This window comes from Glycine soja, chromosome 12 (assembly GCF_004193775.1).
Source record: "Glycine soja cultivar W05 chromosome 12, ASM419377v2, whole genome shotgun sequence".
In the NCBI taxonomy this organism is placed as follows: Eukaryota; Viridiplantae; Streptophyta; class Magnoliopsida; order Fabales; family Fabaceae; genus Glycine; species Glycine soja.
Genome location: NC_041013.1, coordinates 37,462,811 through 37,482,888, shown reverse-complemented (window position 1 = coordinate 37,482,888; position 20,078 = coordinate 37,462,811). Strand labels below are relative to the sequence as shown.

The window sequence follows — 20,078 nt, the reverse complement described above, 5'->3', positions numbered from 1 at the left end:
TCCTCCGAATTTGAGATTTGAGATGCCACAACTTCAACAAATTTTAAGGTTTTGATCATGATTGCATAATTCTCAATCTTCTTACAATACTTTCTTATTAACTCTTCTACTTCCTTTATACGATAATATTAAGGTTTTTATTGAATACTTTATTTTTCTGAAAATAATAGTGAGATTTATAAGAAAATACAGTATAACATTATTCAAATCTGAGACATTAATGTGTAACAAACTTAAGTACTTAACAAGTAGTTGAACCTCTCCAATATTATTAGATAAAAATAATCTCTTATTGTCAATTTCAACTAAATTTTGAGTTTGATACAATAAAAAAACTTAAAAAGGTTACTAGTCACACTAAGAACAAAAAACGTTTATTTCTTTGTCATTGAACCAGAAAACATTAAGAAAACAAAAGTTGTCTTTCATTAAATTAATAAAAAAAAGTACTTCAATAGATTGTTGTGTATATGTATTATAAATTATAAATATTAATTTAAACTGCTATAAAAATGCTTACATGGCGTGTCTAATAATGAGATATGGTTGTAATCCTATGCTAGAAAGTAGAAACAGTTATAAATTGTATTTATAGTGTGATAAAATGAGTGATCCCCAACGTGGCCAACCTGTTACCGTCGTTGGATTCCTCCTAAAAATTGAACAAAAAATTTAATTGCTATTCTGCCCCTCTTTTTAGCTTCGCTGTATTTAATCATTTTTTTGTTCTCTCTCTGTCTTCCCGATCGATCGATTTCTTCCGCCTAGGGTTTTTCTGCATTACGATCCCCCCCCCCCCCCCATTTCACCGCATTCCCCTCATCATTAACAATCACAATTGTAATAGGGTTTTCGTTTCCCTCGGCTTGCTTCTGTGGCATTTGCAGCTTTCTCCATTGAATTTTGGATTTAGGGTTCCGATTCCGAGTCTGACTTCTAAAAGTCGTCGATTCGTCCTGGAATTTCAGGCTTTCGGAGCCGCAGAGATAGGGTTCTCCATTTTGTCATTTTCCCCAAGGAAAAAGAGAGAGAGAGACAGAGAGGTAAATTGTTGAACATTTTGTTATTTATTATAATTTAATTATAATAATGGACTCTGTCGTTGACGTTTCTCTTTGATGGCGTCCGAAGCTTCTGTTCTCTCTTTTATTTCTATTTTCCCAATATTCAATATTATTTTTATTAATCTGTAGCTTTTATTTTTTATTTTTTAAAATTTTAAATTTTTTTTCCTGTCCCTGTTTATGCAAAAGGTCAACGAATTTTTGGTGGTGAGTTGTGGGCTGAGCCTGCAACCGTTGTTATAAACTGGAGTTATCGCAATGTTGGGTGTGAATCGTAGTGGCTTTAATTTCTGTAGCCGTTTAATCCACCTAGCTGAATGGCATCCATTGGAATAGCAATGCTAAACAGGGCTTGAGGCCCTTCCGTTCCTCTCATATCAGGTAATCATCTTTCTTAAGGAGCAACTACAATCTTGTTTTGTGATTGTGCTTAATCCATGCAGTTTCTGGTAACCCAATTTGGTTTTCACCCTTTTGATGAGATTCATGTTGTGAAAGCTATTTGCAGGGTCAGCAGAGTGCAGAGAAAAGAGAAGTTAGTTATTAGGATATTGGCTTTGGCCGTTTGAGGTGCGTCAGATTGATGCTGTGATGGGAGATTATAAGAGTTTTTCATTTTCCAAAATGATGGGCTGCTGTGGTTGCTTTGGATTTGTCCAAAAACCAAGACCGCGTCGGGCTAAACGTAGCATCAGTAATCTTCTCTCCCAGGGGCTATTATTGGATGGAGAAACTGAAGGTGAAGAGACATATAGTGGTGATGTTACTAGTAACTGCACCAGTGGAGATGATAATGAGGTGCAAGCTGTACGCAACCGTTCAGAGGATATTTTGAACTTCAGAGCTGAGAATGGCATGGTTTGCAGGCCGTTTCCTGTTAAGGAGACTTGCAAACTTGATCGCTCAGAGGTATCCATGGGAGTATCATTTTTGTTTTTGCTATAAAGTTGCTTTCTATTTATAGTGAAACGTCAAGACTAGGTTGGCTTGTTTTGATGTGAGTGGTCTTGAGTTTATTGTTGGTGAAAACTGAATTCTTAGTGTTTTGATCACCTTATTGTATCCAGACCTTCACGAATTTTTGTGAAGTTTTTTAATTTTATTTAATATAATTACAAAAGAACTCTTGTTAATTTTTAATGACTGCTACATGATAAAGGGAAGTTGAGTTTATTTTTAGACACTATTTTTACCTTTTTTCCTGACATGACATTGAATCAGGGATGAACTTTGAAATGTTTTGGTGCAATTTTGTTCTCCCTAGTTGTTGCTTTTGTTCTACTTTCCTTCACTTGTAAGTTGTAACCATAAATATAGAGATTACAGTCTACATGTTTTTGGTCTTGAATTTCTTGTCTTGTCAGTGTTTTTAAACCTATCTGAATGGTGTGATCTGTATTCAGGCAAAGTTTGTCTGCTGTAACGAATATCTTTTTTTATTATCATTGCCTTTATTTAAATATTTTCATCCCTTCAGGATGAAAATGGGAACAAGATGATAAATGAATATGTTCGAGAGTATAAAATTGGTTGCGGAAGCTATGGCAAAGTGGTAAGCATAGTTTTTGCAGAATTATCTTTTCTTTATTCTCATGGAATCCACTGTCCTGAGCCCTTCCTTGACACGCATCGCAGGCTCTTTATCGAAGTAGTGTTGATGGAAAGCATTATGCAATTAAGGTAAGGACACTTTTTGGTATGAGCAGGCAGATTACTTCATAATAGCAGGATTTTTGTAAAAGGGCAGTAATCACTGCTCCTGACAGTAGTGAAGTGCGACATTGGTAGATTGTTGGACTAGCTAGTGTGACTGACAGATTGCACTGTATTACATAAGGACATAAGAACTAATCAAAGGCTCACTGCCTCACTGCTACATGCATGTGTGTAATGTTATTATCAAGATAAGGGCACAGATATTTAGAGGTTAACTCTTTTGAACTGCAGTCCTTTCACAAGTCTCACTTACAAAAGCTTCGAGTTGCACCATCTGAGACTGCCATGACTGATGTTCTACGTGAGGTATATTTCTTTTTAGTATCTTTTTTAAAAAATGAACAATATAGGGTTATCCAGGGGGTCCCCATTTATGTTCAGGCACTGGGCTTTTCTTGTTATTATCTTTGATCATAATTTGTGCCTGACAAATGTAAATATATTGAACTAATGAACTATGCCAACACATTGGTTATTACCTAGCAACTAGAAGCTAGCAGCTACTGCTTCATATGGCACTTTATCTTGACTAACAATATATTGAAACTACTACTAAATTTGCTGCTGCTAGAGATGTACTGTTCTTATGGAATATAGTCCTCCTTGATTTTTTAATACCGTAGCAATATAGCATGCATATAGGTCAGTTTTGGAAAACAAACATTTTTCTGTTGCCAATGTTTTATGGTCCATTTTCTTAGAATTTGAGCTTAGGGCATAACTCAACCTGAAATGCTAGCTCATAGGGTGAAGTTTGCCCTCCATTTATATATATATATATATATATATATTCATTATTTTGTCATTATCTCTAGTCTAACACTATTAGGCTTGATGCATTGATAAGATGGTAGGTTGTTCAATAATGGATCTAGGATAGGCTTTGATACCATTTTAGAATTTGGATTTGAGCCTAACTCAATTCCAAAAGTTAGTTCAAGAGGCGAAGATTGTCCCCCATTTATATACTCTATTTTGGGTATATCACTAGTTGATGTGAGATCACCAACACACTCTCTTGTGTCAAGGACTAGACATCTCGAGTGTGAAGTTTGTATGACTAAACATTTGCAGGTGGTCCGATAACGGCCCAATAATTGGTGGCTCGATAGGCCCAACAACAATTGCTAAGATAGGTTGTACCATCTTAGAATTGGAGCTTAGAGACTAACTTAACCCGAAAAGTTAACTCATAGGATGAGGGTTGCCCTCCATTTATATATACTATTCAGGCACTGTCTCTAATAATGTGGGACATGGTTTTTCCCAATACATTTCAACATTACTTCTATCTTTTGCCAAGAGAACTTTTTATTTTGCTTCCTGTTTTGTTCATTTTATGATTTATTATATTGTTTAACTCAATTTTTTGGATGTTCTTTACTGTTCCTGCAGTATTTTATAGACACAAATACATTATTTTCAGGTATTGATTATGAAAATGGTGGAACATCCTAATATAGTCAATCTCATTGAGGTGATTGATGATCCAGAGTCGGATGACTTCTACATGGGTACCCAATGCTAGTTTCTTGGTTTTGTTATTTAGTGATGACAGCTCCTGTAATTTGTACATATGTTTTGAGCCTCAAGTTTAATTAAGAATCTCCAATAAGTTCTATGATTAACTGCCGTTGTTTACTTTTACAGTACTTGAATATGTGGAAAGCAAATGGGTGTGCGAGGGTACAGGTCATCCTTGTGCATTAGGTGAAGAGACTGCTAGGAAATACTTGCGTGATATAGTCTCAGGATTAACATATCTCCATGCTCATGTATTGTCTCAACCAAATCTTTTTCTGGTTTATGATGACTCGGTGCCCCCCCCCCCCCCCCCTCTCTCTCTCTCTCACACACACACACTTTTACCTATGGCTATAATTTTCAGTTATTTAGTTTATGTATTTCACATTTTAGGATTTTCCTGTACCAAAAACATTTATGATTTGGATAACAAGTTGGCACTGCTGCAATTTTTTTATTTTGGTAACTTGTAGGCTAATGTATGCTATCCTTCACACTCTTAAAAATTAAAATTGGTTTTGTTTGTCTATGTGAAGCTGTTAATATTATGTTTATGTCTAAAGTTGACTGAAGTATATTTTTTGCATATCACTGGAAATACATGATACTAGATAGGCGTACTTAAAAAACTTCGTAAGTCGTAACCATCATATCATTTATTGTACGTGTTCAGGCTCATTCATGTTACATGCATTGAAATAGTTTGACTATGCTACTACGGTGATTTGATATTGATTTGTTTCAATGCAGAATATAGTGCATGGGGATATAAAACCTGATAATCTGTTGATTACTCGTCATGGCACTGTAAAAATAGGGGATTTCAGTGTCAGCCAGGCATTTGAGGTGATGTAATTACTGAGCTTAATGATACGTCAAAAGATATGAAAGCTGATGAGTTTATTCCAAGCCTGTGACATTATTTTATGTGTGAATTTAAAATTTGATTGGTTGAAACTTGAAAGCAAGCTGGTGTAGGTACCTTGTTAATTTGTCGGTTACATAATTTAAGAGGTTGAAGCCTTTTTTTTGTTAATTTTTTGCTTCATTGTGCTGATATCATATCTTTGCAAATCCATTGGATTATGACTCCACTCTTGGGAATTTTGAATTTTCTATGGTATATAGAAGAATTTAGCTAGTCTGAGAAGGTCAGGACCAAGGAAGTTGAAAATGATTAATCATAGAGATATCTTATCTAATTAATGTTTTTGACATCCCCAAGTACATTACTCACCCTTTTGCACTTGTTCCTTCGATATATTGGTGACATTTACATGTGTCCTAAGATTATCTTCACAACTAATAGGAATCAATACTTTCGTTTCATTTTGCAGGATGGCAATGACGAACTTCGTCGATCACCTGGCACTCCAGTTTTCACTGCACCAGAATGTTGTTTAGGTTACAGACTTCTTTTCATGCTTGCTCTGTGGAATGTATGAAAGTACATATTCTCACTGCAGTTTTTGTTGATATTATTTAGGTCTTACTTATCATGGTAAAGCTTCTGACACGTGGGCAGTAGGAGTTACTTTGTACTGTATGATTTTGGGTGAATACCCATTTCTTGGAGACACACTTCAAGACACATATGACAAAGTAAGACATATGTTAACTTACCCTCTAATATTATTACGTAGTATTCATGTTACCTGTTTTTAACCTTACCACAGAAATCTGAGCTTACAGTTTTCCTTCTTTTCTATCCAGATAGTCAATGATCCTTTAGTTCTGCCAGAGGACATTAACCCCCAGTTAAAGAATTTAATAGAAGGATTACTATGCAAAGGTATGTGGCATTCAACTTTTCTCAGACATAACTATATTGATTATATTCCATGTCAATTTGCTCTTCCTTTCGTTACACACAAACTTCATCATCATCCTGATTTTATTTCGGGGGGCCCATCATTTTATGTTTCTCAATTGAACTGTGTTCTGCAGACCCAGAACTAAGGATGACATTGGGCGATGTTGCTGAGCATATCTGGGTTATTGGAGACGATGGGCCAATTCCCGGGTACTTATGTTGGTGCAAACGTAAGAGCATGGTTACTGAAGATTCTGATGGGAGCGATATACTTGATTGACCCACACTGATTCTAAGTTGGATTTCTTATGTACAGTGAAAAGGCCCATTAATTTTTCCCCACGGAGACATGTTATGATTGTAGAGGGAGTCTCCAAAGAATCCTTGGGAATTAAGAAAATACAGCTCATGTTGCCAACGATAAGTAGTCAACTAAGTCATGTTTATTTTTGTGTTGAGGAGCATTTTGTGTCTTCTACGGACTTAGAGGTCTTGTATATACAGCTCTTTCGCATAGAATGAGTTTTTTTTGTTTGTTTTTTTTATTTCTCAAACACGTGCCGAATTGTGTTCAGTTCATACTCTTTATACATTCCTTGGAGTGTTTTTGTTAGCTTTGCTTTAACATTCAAAGAATTTGATTATTCAACAATCCACGCTAAGCATGAACTTAGTTTTTGATTGTCAAATTTTATGAAACTCCACTCTTAAGGTCTTTGTCATAGTGGATTCTTGCCAAACCTCCCGGCGGAGCAACTGGCAATTGAACTTACTTTTAGATGAGAAGTTAGAAGTTCCAACTCAAAAGCCATTGCAACTATTATTATAATGGGATAAAGTTGTTATTCGTTCCATAAGTTCGGTTCTCGTTGTCGTAAACGCGTGGTACTCCTGAAGAAAAGTCTTATTCATCCCACGGAAACAAACAAAAGTAGAGGCAGATTTTGGCTGTATTGTCGTCACCACCCTCCTTAAGGTTTTATATATATATATATATATATATATATATATATATATATATATATATATATATATATATATATATATATATATATATTTGGGATTTTTACCATTTGACTTGCAATTTAAGATCTTCAACTATAACTGACAAGTCCCATTCTCCACGGCTCTTTCTCTCACTGTATCCAGTAGCTAGCATGAGCTGGTGCATGGAAGATATTGGTATCGTTTGAAGAAAAAGAAAACGTGCATTTTGGTCGCTAGGAAAGGTTCCTTCAACAAATATCGAAAGCTCCCTTGTCTAAGTATATTTTTAAGTTTCATACGGCACCAACAGTATATACAAGTTGAAGGTGGACTTGACTTCAAAAAATTATTAAGTAGAATCTATTTTTTTTTTTGTTTATTTTTTATGGCTTGTTTTCATAAAAATAAAGTGTAACGAATAAAAGAAATGAAAGAGTGGAATAATCGGAAATTTTAAAATTAAAAAAATGCATATGATTTTGTAGAGGTAAGGTGAAAGTACATAAATAAAAAGAAGGAACACGTCAACCAGTGACTGATTGATGAGACCTGTGTCAGCCGAATCAACATTCTCTGAATACAGTTTGTGTGTTCTAACAATAAATTGATTTAAATAAATTTTATTTTAATTAAAATTATTAATTTTGAAGTGATCTAATATATGTTTAGATTTTTTATAATAAAAGTTAGTAGTGAAATTTAATATCAAATTTTTAATCTATAAAAGTTTTTAGAGTTTTTTTTTTTTAATTTGGAGCCAATTCTAAAATTATAATAGGAGTTATAAATTTGTTTAAAGTTCGAGAATAAAGATTTAAGGATAGAAAGAAGAAGGAAAAAGAACAATTGTGATTCAAATTATTTCACTAACCTTCTAAAAAAAATTAACAATCAATATTGGTTGATAAAAAAAATAATTAAACTTATAATCATCTCAATAGCGTAGGATCGAACATATAAAGATTTACTTAAAATCATGTGAACTTGTATCTTAACATGATTTGTGAAGAATTTAATGTAAAATTAAACATGCACTATATCAAATTAAAATTAAAATTAAGGACGCATAAAAAATTAAAATTAAGATTTAAATTTTAATAAATGTAAGTAAATTATAAATCTATTAAAAATTATAAACTCTATTTATTTTAGTGAACTTATATGAACATATTTCTATTAAAAAAAGAAGAATACATTAGACAAGTAAACAATCCTTATACACAGATTCGTAAAATACTTTTCAGAAAAGAAAATATTAAATAATTGTGACGAGAAATTGTAAGTTTATGAGAAAAGACTTCCTGTCTACATAACAGTTCCATAACCATTTGTATGTAGAAATTGATAAACGTTATCATTGACCAAAAGCGTGTATATATCAACGCTGAAACACGCTCAACGTGAACTTAAACTCATGAATCTTGATTGACTATTCGTCAAATCTTAGATTTATTTGGATGACGGAAAAAATATGAATATTAATGTATTTTATTTATTTAAAAAACAAGCAATTAAATTTAAAACATCTTCATTCTTTTTCTTTACTTGAGTTTAATAGATATGTATGTTGAAAATTTATATTATTAATCAATTAAAAATCAAATTTGATGCATTTTAAAATAATTATTAATAAAGTAAATAAATTTATTGTATATATGATTTATGATTTAATTATTTTTTATTCTTTTTTCATTTATTTTTATACTTAAATATGTTTTTTCTTTAAAAGTTAATAGTTTTTTTTTATTTTTATTTCTATAAGTTTTTTTTTCTAATTTATTTTATGTAAATTAGTGTTTTGCTAATTTTTGTCCTTATAAAATATTTTTCTCATTTTCAGTTCTAGTAAATTTTAATTTTTTTCAATTTTAATTTTTTTCATTTATGATTTTTATATGTTTGTACTTACATAAATCAAAATTAAAAAAAAAATATAAACTTACACGAATTAAAATAAATAAAAATATTTTATAGAAATAAAAATTAAAAAATAAAAAATTACATAAACTAAAATTAAAAAAAAATACAAGAACTATAAAATGAAAAAAAAATACTAACTCCAGGAAATAAAACATATTTAATTATTTATTTTATGTAAAAAATATTGGTAAAGAATGATAAGGTTAACATGACAACTGGAAGTACGATGTGGTAACAGCCGTAACAGGTCTACCATGACTGACATAATGAGTCGACATTCGGTGCGGCAGAAGCAGACGAAGAAATCGAAGAATAGTAAGTTTTCGAATGAATTTGTTTATTAAAAAGAATAAAGTTGTTCGTTCGGTGCTGTAGTGACGTTGACATGAAAACGAAACTTTAACAAAATGAACGGGATATCCAACATGTGGCCTGTAATGTTCTAATTAGATTAGTACAACAACTGTGATAAGGTTTTTATTTTGTTTTTAGATCATATTAGTATTAATTTCACGCACCATAATGGATTATCATTTATCCCTATGCATGGATGATCATGCCCAACACAAATTTACTTGGGCATTTCAGTAAACTATGTTTCTGTGATCAATATAATGTATTTGATTTTTTTTTATTGATAAATATTAATTTTATTAAAATTAAGTTAAATTTATAATTTTTCTCCTCTTTTATTCATCCAATTCATTTTATATCTCCTACAATGCGTTATTAGATTTAGGTTTTTCGAAAACAAAAACTATAATTTAAACAAAAACTTGTTGCATTCAAGTGAGAAATATATTACACGAATTAAATCTAAAACCATTCTATATGCACTTTTTATACAGTGAAATAAGAAGAAAAAAAATATTTTTTTCTTTATTTTATTTCTTGTCAAACAATCTAAAAATTCATTCCACTTTTTACTCTCTTTTTTCACTTTCTTTCATTTTACTTTCTTTCTTAAACAAAACATACCATTTGTAATTTATCTCTCATATGTACAAAGGTACTTATCCAGGCTGTGGCGTATTTTTGGTTAACGAAGCAGTTCCTTAGGAGTTAAGATTTTTCAATCACTTAACGCCTTTAAAAATATTTTTTTTTTTAAATTTGAGTTATTAGATATAATAAGTTTATAGTAATGGTTTTTATGGAACAATTTTGTTTTTCAAATAAATTTATCATCAATATAATAATGGACAACTTATAGATGTAGTAGTGTTTTTAAGTGTTTTGATGTTGTTCTACCATTAGAATTAAATTTGTATATAAGTAATTTGCTTAACAAACATTTGTATTAAAAGTCAATATAGATTCGAGTAAAGCTCAAATTTTGATTTTAATAAAATGGTACCAAAAACATCTTTAAATTGTATCTAAGTTTTATCCTATAATAATTACAATTTTTTTTATCTTATATCTAAGTTATTATCTTGTTGTTATAATATTTTAATTCTCGTTCCGTCCTTTCTTAACGTTTTGATTTTTTATTTGAATTTCAAAAATTAAAAACTTTGAACCAGGATCAATTAAAAATAATATATTAATTTTAAAAGAAAAAAAATTTTAATGAGCATTTTTATATTGATGATTTGTTGATTTATTTTCATAATTGAAGATACTAAACAAATTATCAAATAAATTATTACAAGTAGTAAACTATATCAAAAAATTAGTTTTTTCTTCATTATTTATAAACTATAAACTATATTTGTATTTATTTTAAAATTGCTTACAACATTGTTCATATTATTTATTGAAAATAAAATATTAAAATTATTTTCAGTGCATTTATGTGCTTAAATAAGTACTTATTTAACAAGTTTTTATAGCAAAAAGCTCATGCATGCCATAAATTTAATCATAAAATTTATTAGAATGAGTTTTAAAACATATTTGATAAGCTTCACTGAGAAGTTTATTAAAATAGTCTGCAAATAACTTATTGGAAAAAAAAAATTAACAAAACCTATTTTATAAGCTAAAAAATATCCATATAAATTCTTTATCGTTTTACATGTTTTTACAGGTTTATATTTATTAGAGAAAATTATGCATACCTCCCCTGAATGAATTAATACCCCCGACACCACATACACAATCTTCAATCAAACATATTTCCTAAAAATAATAATGTCAGTTGTGGTATCGCTATCTGAGGTGAACTCTGCTGCTATATATGCCAATGAAAAAAAATTTAAGTTGTCCTTTAAAATATGAGGGGGCATAGCATAAATACAAGTACATTTTATAAAAGTTTTGGGGAGTTTGATTAATGCACTTATTACTTTGCATTTTCAGAATCAAGTAGTGGCATTGCAAAAAAGCAATAAGGCTTTTGAAGGTCGACAAATGGCATAATGATGGCAGTTTACTAGTAGTATTAGTTTTCATTTTTATTTTGTTGGGATCTTGTTCGACTTCGGCATTCATGTGGCTCTCTATTGGAATAAAGAAAACGTATTAGATTCTCTTCCACTTTCTCATAGAAAATGAATCGAGCCAGTTTGTCAAAGTATTTAGTTCAATCTAATTAAAATTAAAAGTTCAACTTGACTTATTTATTATAAAAATCAAACTCAAGTTATTTAAAAAGTTTTTTTAGATAAAAAACTAAATCCAAATTATAAAAAAAGTTTGTTAAAATTAACAAATCAGTCTGTTTAAGTAATAATGATAATAATAATTATTATTATTAAATAAAAAACTTTTAAAATGATGATTATCTACACTTTAATTTATTGGTTTAAAGGTGTATATTTTGAATTATATTTTGTTTGTTAGCTTTATAGCAACTCAATGATCTATATCATTTTTATGACATTATGGATAACAGGATGAAATGACATAAAGTGGTTAGAAAATTTACTTGCATATGAAAAATTTTCAAAAAGAAAGACAACTCAAGCTAAAAGGATAATGCAACTAGATTAATACTTCTAGGGAAAAAAATGTTTTGTAAATATATTTTCAGATAATTTAAATATTTTTGTTTGGCTATATTAGTATAAATCATCTTTAATCCATATATTTTTTAATATTATGCTATCTTTTTTTCATTTTCTTTTGATATATTTTGTGTTTTAACGACTTGAATTTAATATGATTTTGTTTATCAATTATTTTTGGATTTGTACATTATTTATACGAAATTTTATAAGTTTCTTTTTTTAATTAGTATTTCTGTTTTAAAATAATTAATTGATCAAAGATGTCTTTAAGCACATTTTTAAATAGGTTTGTAGGACAAGTCACACTTTTATCCGAGCCAAACCTTTGAAAAAAATCTACACATAATAAGTTAAACTCAAGCCTAATAAAACTTGGTTTCACTAGGCTCGACTTATTTCAACCCTTGCTTGTTAGTTTTAGAAAGAAAAATAAAACTATTACTTAACTATTAGAATATATAGAACATTTCTCCATAAATTACAAAGAAAAGGCACTTTTTCATATTTTCAAATTATTTTTTTATGCACAATTATTTTCCGCTTTCATGTACTTGTTTGTTTTTCTGGTGACCAGCATCCCGTCCTCTTCTTGCTAAAAAAAAAAAAAAGCATCCCCTCCTCTTTTTCTCCATAATTTATCAAATCAATTGCAATTTGTATTAATGATTGAAGCATGACATGCCCAACAGAAAATCTAACATATCACGCTTACTCTCGTTAATTGGATGATTTTATCAAATTTTCAATAATACTTTTATTCTTATGGCCCTAAAACGGGTTAAGTATTTTTATTACAATTATTCTTAAAATTTGGGTCTGTATATAATATATATGACAATTGAAATAGATTCTAGAATATAGTTTATTCTTAAATATATCTCCCACGCTTTCGCATGTAAATTGTTGAATGTTTTCAAATATTTGATGTCGTTGAAACTTTTTTTTTTATGTGTAACGTTATAGTTTGAGACTTATTTCTTGTATAGACAGGATTCGTCGACGACATTAGATATAAATCTCGAAAATCTTATATTGTTGATTTTTTTTTATAAGAGTTTGTACATAGTACATATTTAAAACTATTTGATCGATATGTTGCTAGATTTTTCCTTTTCTTCTAAACTGGGAGTAACAGAAAAAAAAATGAAATTACATTTATTGGGAAGTATAAATTAATTTCCTCTAAAAAAAGGAAGTATAAATTAAAAAATTGTAAAAAGAATCACTTATTAATTAACTACACTATATATAGTTGCACGTATTTAATTTAATATAGATACAAATATAAAAAAAGGTGGAATAGTTATTTTGTATTTTAAATCATTTTTTTAACTTATTAATCACTCTTTTAATCATTTGATATTTTCCTTTCATTTCCTAGTTTTTCATTTGTGCAGTGTTTAAAATAGTTTTTGCAGCCTTCTTAATTAATCCATCTCCGTGTTCATATATACCTGTAAAACTTTTGCTATAACCTTAACTCAAAATAATGTGTGAACAAAAAAATTTCTGTTGATAATTATCTAAACTAAGAATAATAATAAAACTACATTTTAAAAACATGTAAATATATTAAATTAAATATGTAGACGCCTCAGGTAGCCAATTCCTATCAAAGTTTATTTATACTTTATTAAAAAACGTGGCAACTGGGATTCATTTCACAAAGACATAAACGTATTTAATTTGTTTTTTCCATTTTTCGAAAAGGAAATGAGGTTTGGAAAATGACTTTTTGGATATAGATTTGGGGTGGCAATTAAGGAATGGAGACTCAATATAATGAGAGAAAAGTGACACGGGGGTCGACTAGTCAAAACTTTGGTGCTGATTAGTGATTAGATTAGATTGGATTGAATTTTCCAATCTTCATTCTTAATCTTTTTACGCATGTCAATTCTTCCTTGTCCTTTGTCCTATTTTATATTAATTATCAATATCATAGAGGTGCTTTTTTAACATCAATCCTATGTGGAACACCCAGTTGTCAATTTTTTTTTGCCAGAATTATACTCCCAAAATCCAAACTATCAAGCAAAACCAAAGCTAATTTCTTTCATTTGAAAATTAAAGTTTTGCTCCATCTTGTGCACCTACATGTGTGTACGTATGTGTTATCTGAAAATTCAAATAATTTGCCTTATCTTGTGCAAATTTATATTAAACTTTACAGATGTGTTATCATGATCGTCTATCCTTAAAAGGTGTAACGATATTTAAAATTTCAGTAGAATAAAAAATTACTTAATATGGTACTTAAATCCTGAGACTAAATCATATAATAAATTAGTTTTTTGAGTTGAGTTAGTATTGTTTTTTATTTCTTGATTTTTTTAATCAAGATTACTTTTGCCTCTGATTAACTCGTTCCACTAATCATAAGAAAATTTAAGCAGGTTGCTATATATTGAATAATATGACACCTTGCTTAATTTATTTTTGAATAATTTCCTACTTACAAGACTGCTATATAGTGAGAGTTACATTAATTTTATTTAATAATAAATAGAAAAAGAAAACATATTCTTTCTCTCTGTATTTATTTGTACAGCTCTTCTCTCACTAAACAAATTAATTATTGTTATTTTAATAGTGCACATAAAATTTACGTAATGTATCTCATCACGTAATATAAAGTCTAGAATTAGAAAAACAAATCTGGATTTCATTTCCATCTCCTCTTCTTATTCCCAAATCCTGAAATAGAAATGATTATTGTTAATATAAATTGCTGTAATAAGATAATTGGGTGACGTTATTGGTGCGTTAGTTTACTAAGACGTTGTCCTACTACCATGTACCATGTACCATGTACCAAGTACCAAACACCAAACATGCAACGCTGGTGAAAGAACAAATGTTAACAGAAACCCAACAATTTATTCACTACGACCGCTGACCAACAGATTTCATGTTATTCATCAATCACACAGACACAGGTGTTGAGAATTGAATCCAACCCATTAATTGAACAACTTCAAATGTTGACCTGGTCAAGTTTTTAGCTATATTTCTCTTCACAAGTTTAACCAGGTCAAAAATAGGCAAAATCCATGAACCAAATTAGCTACTCGATCTTCTTCCGTTTCAATTAGTAAAATTAATCTAAGTTTAGTTTGTTGTTAGTTTGACTAGTCCTAGACTCAATCCCTTAAATAAAGTATTGATTTGAGTTTTATGGATGAAAAAAATATGATTAAAAGGAAGACTCTATTAAAAAAGAAATTTCACCAATATCATAATATAGAAAAATCTAAGTTAAACTTAAATGTATCATGATATATGTAATGAATTTTCATCCTTTATAAAATACACGTAAAATAAAATCATAATCTACCAAGCGCATAAATAAACTAAGATAAGTATGCTCTTTCTGTTTAATCTAATTTAGTCAATAATTTTAAAATTCAAGTCTTATAAATGTAGTATATAACTCAATTTCAAAAAGCTTTGTTGCCCTTAACAGTATTATCCGACTCAAACTCAAATAATGGATTTTTTAAAAAGTAAAAATAAAAACTTAAATATGTACAATATTAGATTTCTAAGTGCATCTTTCTGACTTTCTAAAAATTGTAAACCAATGTTTACAACAATAGACCTGAAGCTATAATTTCTATTTGTATAATATTATGTAAAGGACATTTATGAATAGGTATTATTTTTTTTATTTTAAATTAATTTCATTGATTATTAAATGAAATGTTCTAAAGATAACCGTTAAAAAGTATACAAGTTAAAAAATATCTTGTTCTCTAATTATAGTTTTTATTATAATAATTTTAACATTTTTATATAATAACATCTAACTTAAAATACTCTTCGATACTCTACTTCTTTTAGCATAAAAAATATACAAATCGACATAGAACATATTCTTATTGCATTTTTTTTATAAAAAAAATAACACACTAATCTTAAAAAATCTTATACACTATAAATTATATTTTAGTCAATTTAATATAAACGAACCTCTTTCAAAAATACCACCAGTTCATTTTCAAATTTATTACTAATCCTAAATAAATGAGCTAAATGAACTAAAGGAGTGATTTATTATATATCATTAATAATTTATTACTATACATTTTACAAAACAAATCCTAAATTAAAACATTACTAATATGTTTTCAAATATATTATACATCTCCTTAACTTAAATAAATACAATTAATATTTTTTTCTTCAAAAAATAAAAATGAAAAATGCTTCCCCCCAAAAAAAATGAAATACGCTTAATTGATAACTTGACTAAACTCTAGTAAAAAAAAAACTCTTGAAATAAAAAATGTAAGAAGAAAATGTGAAAAGAAAATCCATAACATCTCAAGAAAAATAAAAGTTACACAAACAAGAGTAGCTCAATTATCAATACACATTGAATTTATGAAAAAGAACATAGGTTCGATATTAGTCATATAATCGATGCAAAGAGTCCAAGCTTGTGAAAATATATTGGAGTCAAATGTTCTAATTAGGATAATCGAAAAAATATATTTCATTCTAAAAATATTTTAGCAAATTAAAGATTATAATTTTCCAACGCACATATTCTTTTTTAAAAAATAAGTTGAAGTATATAAACAAGTTCTTCTATACGCGTGGCGTGTGTAATTTTGGACTTTGTTAACGTCCAACGACAAGATGAATGATAAGTTACCAAAATTTAAGTGCTTGAACAGTTTACGCAGACTATATAAATTCCGAATTTATTATTGTGATTACAGCAAAACAAAAACGACAGAACAAAGGGTGCGAACAGGAATAAGCGAAAAAGGGCATCACAAGTTGGAATTACACCAAGAAGTGGGGTTACAAGAGCGAAGAACAAAAACATTTGTGTTGTATTGGAGTTATTTATATTTATACGCTCGTAACTCGCACATAGTATCCCTCAGTCATTCCGTGTCCATAGTTGCAAGTTATCTAAGCCCAGTTTGTGTTTCACTCACACACCGTTTCCAGTAACAACAAAACATCATGCTTTCTCGCCCCTCACATCAATTTTTCTGTTTCTGAGATCCGCGCCTTCTCTTCACTTTCAGGTACCCTTCTTCCACATTTCTATTTCCTCTCTTACCCGCTTAACAAAATCAATCATTTTCCTTTTTCTAAAATAATGTGTTTTTCGGATCCGAATCTGGTTGTTGCTCCTTGAATTGGATCAGAGCATACCCTTTTGCTCAAATTTGATTTTTTTTGGCACACTTTTACCCTTTCAATCAAGGTTGTTTCATTTCCTGTTTTCGTGAATTTTGCAGATGGTTCTGTCTCTGTAGCTCGGAATCAGACGACAGGAGAATTTGCTGGGGGAGAGTTTCAATTTTTCAAATCCTGTCGTTGATTCATTTGGTATTGCACTCGCGTTTCTCTCTTTCTATTTTCGTCAGAGATTATGGTTTTTCGTTTCTAGAGGGAGGGGTGGTTTGTTTTTATTAAGTATAAAGGCAATTATGGAATAAATGAATAGATAAGAGATTGGCGGCATGTCGATGGTGTGATGAATTTGTTTTTGTGGGTAGAGGCGGCACATGAATTAAAGGGATTGTTGGAATGATTATAATAATAATGGTTTTTTCTTCTGCCTTTCATGGTTGATTTTGCATCTGCTATGGTTTTGTTTGGGTGTGGTGAGGATTCCTTGTCATGACAAAGAAATTACGTTTGGGTTGTTCTTTGCAGGGGGAGGAGGATGGAAAGAAAGTGAATAACCTTCTGGAAATGAATAGAGGGGAAGGAGCGAATGATGGTTTTTCTGGACCTGGACCAAATGATTCGCTTCTTCCTGGTCTTATTGATGATGTTGCCTTGAATTGTCTTGCTTGGGTTAGTGGATCCGATTATGCCGCACTATCGTGTATCAATAAAAGGTTCAATAAACTGATCAATAGTGGGTATCTATATGGGTTGAGGAAACAATTGGGGGCTGTGGAGCATTTGGTGTATATGGTTTGTGATCCAAGAGGATGGGTGGCCTTTGACCCCAAGATAAACAGGTGGATGTCATTACCCAAGATACCTTGTGATGAGTGCTTTAACCATGCAGACAAGGAGTCCTTGGCCGTGGGCTGCGAACTGTTAGTCTTCGGTCGGGAACTGATGGAGTTTGCTATTTGGAAGTATAGCATGATTTGTCGTGGTTGGGTGAAGTGCCAGGAGATGAACCAGCCTCGGTGTTTGTTTGGATCTAGTAGTCTTGGATCGATTGCTATTGTTGCTGGGGGAAGTGATAAGTATGGAAATGTTCTAAAATCAGCTGAGTTGTATGACTCTTCAACAGGTATGTGGGAACTTTTACCAAACATGCACACATCGCGTAGATTGTGTTCTGGTTTTTTTATGGATGGCAAATTCTACGTGATTGGTGGAATGTCAAGTACAACTGTTTCATTAAGTTGTGGAGAGGAGTATGATCTCAAGACAAGGAGTTGGCGGAAAATAGAGGGGATGTATCCGTATGTTAACGTGGGTGTTCAGGCACCTCCACTTGTGGCTGTTGTGGATAATCAGCTATATGCAGTTGAGCATCTGACTAACATGGTGAAAAAATATGACAAGGAAAAGAACACCTGGAATGAATTGGGGAGGCTTCCAGTCAGGGCGGATTCTTCTAATGGTTGGGGGTTGGCTTTCAAGGTTTGTGGAGAGCAACTTTTGGTTGTGGGTGGACAAAGGGGTCCAGAGGGTGAATCTATTGTGCTGAGTTCATGGTGTCCTAAGTCAGGGATCAGCAATGGCACCATAGATTGGCAGGTACTTGGAGTGAAGGAGCATGTCGGGGTGTTCGTGTATAATTGTGCTGTTATGGGTTGTTGAGATAATTTTAGATTGACTCAACAGAGGATGCTGGTATCCACAATCTGACTTAGCCTTGAAGGGTGCCTCCATGTTCAATCACCTCATTTACTGGGTTAATTGTTGCCGGGATAGCTTTCCCTAGCTCAGAATTTGGTTTCGTTCTTTTTAACATGGTTTATTTGGATGTATTTCTCACTTTCGAGGTCCATAATACTACTAAATTGCATTTGATATTACTGAGTAGGCTTACACAGATATGTTCTATTATCTTCTTTAGCCAAATATGTAAACCAATAAATGAAGGATTTTCATTGTTTAATGTTCATTGCTTGCTTCTTCAATCATGTTGTATATATATGTAGTATATTTATCAAAATTTATGCCCATTGTTCATTATTAGAGAAATCTAGTGTGTTGTAGGGGAAGGGATTCTCAAATTGTTTTGTCTGACTAGAGTTGAGTTTCTCTGAGCTTAGGCTGTAGCTAAGGTGCTAAGAAAAGTCAAATGATAGAAACTGCTCCTTATATTTTTGCTTAGCAATCTATCATCACATTTGGCTCAAATTTTTAATGTTTACATTTCAAGCATAGGTGAAAACAAAGTTACCAACTATTTTGAAATCCTTTTCTTCGTGCTACCTTTTTGTGTAACATGAAAACGAGGTCCCCTCAGGTCTATAATGTGTTCGTGCTCCTTGTCCATCCATTCCAGCTGTTCTTCCTTAATTAAGGTCATGTTTTCGTCTTCCTATTTATGTGGCATACACTTAATCAACAACATGACCTTAAAATGATTTTCTCTTCTCAAGTCTTGGGAGATTAATTGGGACCATGCGTCATTACTCTATTTGATTCCTTTGTCCTCTGCGTTTGTAACCCATTATTTAATGCTTCACAGTCCTTAGTACACTTAATCATCAATTTGATGTTGAGATGAATAGATAGTTTGACCTCTTTCCCCGCCAACCAACTACGTGATTGTGTGAATCATGAAACAAGGCTCAGCGCAATGCCCACTTTGTTTATTGATTAATGATCATTGCGCATGCATTTTACACACTTATTTTGAGTCATTAGATGACCAATTTGAGTTATACTAAGTTTTTCTTTTCTTATTCTTTTTTTTAACTGTCATGAGGTGTTCTCATATTAATCCATGAAGTGTAGTCATTCTTTATTTTTTATTTTCTTTCACAATGTATGACAGCAGTGAGTTAGAGAATAGGATTCATATTTATTTATTATTGTTTGAGGATGGAATCTGCACACTTTTACTGTAAAGAACTAAAATTTCCTTCTACC

General features: G+C 30.8%; 2 protein-coding genes across 4 annotated transcripts; both read left to right on the top strand.

The window, feature by feature from the left end:
• The first annotated feature begins 470 nt into the window (after positions 1–470).
• On the top strand, positions 471–6,761 carry LOC114380369 (serine/threonine-protein kinase GRIK1-like). Of its 2 annotated transcripts, none has more exons than XM_028339381.1 (13): positions 471–1,043; positions 1,254–1,445; positions 1,563–1,973; positions 2,542–2,616; positions 2,700–2,744; positions 3,012–3,086; positions 4,207–4,294; positions 4,431–4,555; positions 5,055–5,150; positions 5,642–5,708; positions 5,791–5,906; positions 6,018–6,096; positions 6,252–6,761. In XM_028339381.1, the coding sequence occupies exons 3-13, from the start codon at positions 1,656–1,658 to the stop codon at positions 6,395–6,397; spliced, it is 1,230 nt and encodes a 409-aa protein (XP_028195182.1). In that variant the 5' UTR covers positions 471–1,043; positions 1,254–1,445; positions 1,563–1,655; the 3' UTR covers positions 6,398–6,761. The 2 variants fall into 2 exon arrangements, with proteins under 2 accessions (XP_028195182.1, XP_028195181.1); XM_028339380.1 differs by having other exon boundaries at positions 472–1,043; positions 1,573–1,973.
• A 9,929-nt stretch (positions 6,762–16,690) lies between these two features.
• LOC114379336 (F-box/kelch-repeat protein At5g60570-like) lies at positions 16,691–19,117 on the top strand. Of its 2 annotated transcripts, XM_028337978.1 has the most exons (3): positions 16,691–17,023; positions 17,240–17,330; positions 17,661–19,117. In XM_028337978.1, exon 3 carries the CDS (start codon positions 17,700–17,702, stop codon positions 18,792–18,794), a length of 1,095 nt encoding a protein of 364 aa, XP_028193779.1. In that variant the 5' UTR covers positions 16,691–17,023; positions 17,240–17,330; positions 17,661–17,699; the 3' UTR covers positions 18,795–19,117. The 2 variants fall into 2 exon arrangements, with proteins under 2 accessions (XP_028193779.1, XP_028193778.1); XM_028337977.1 differs by having other exon boundaries at positions 17,240–19,117.
• The last annotated feature ends 961 nt before the right edge of the window (positions 19,118–20,078 follow it).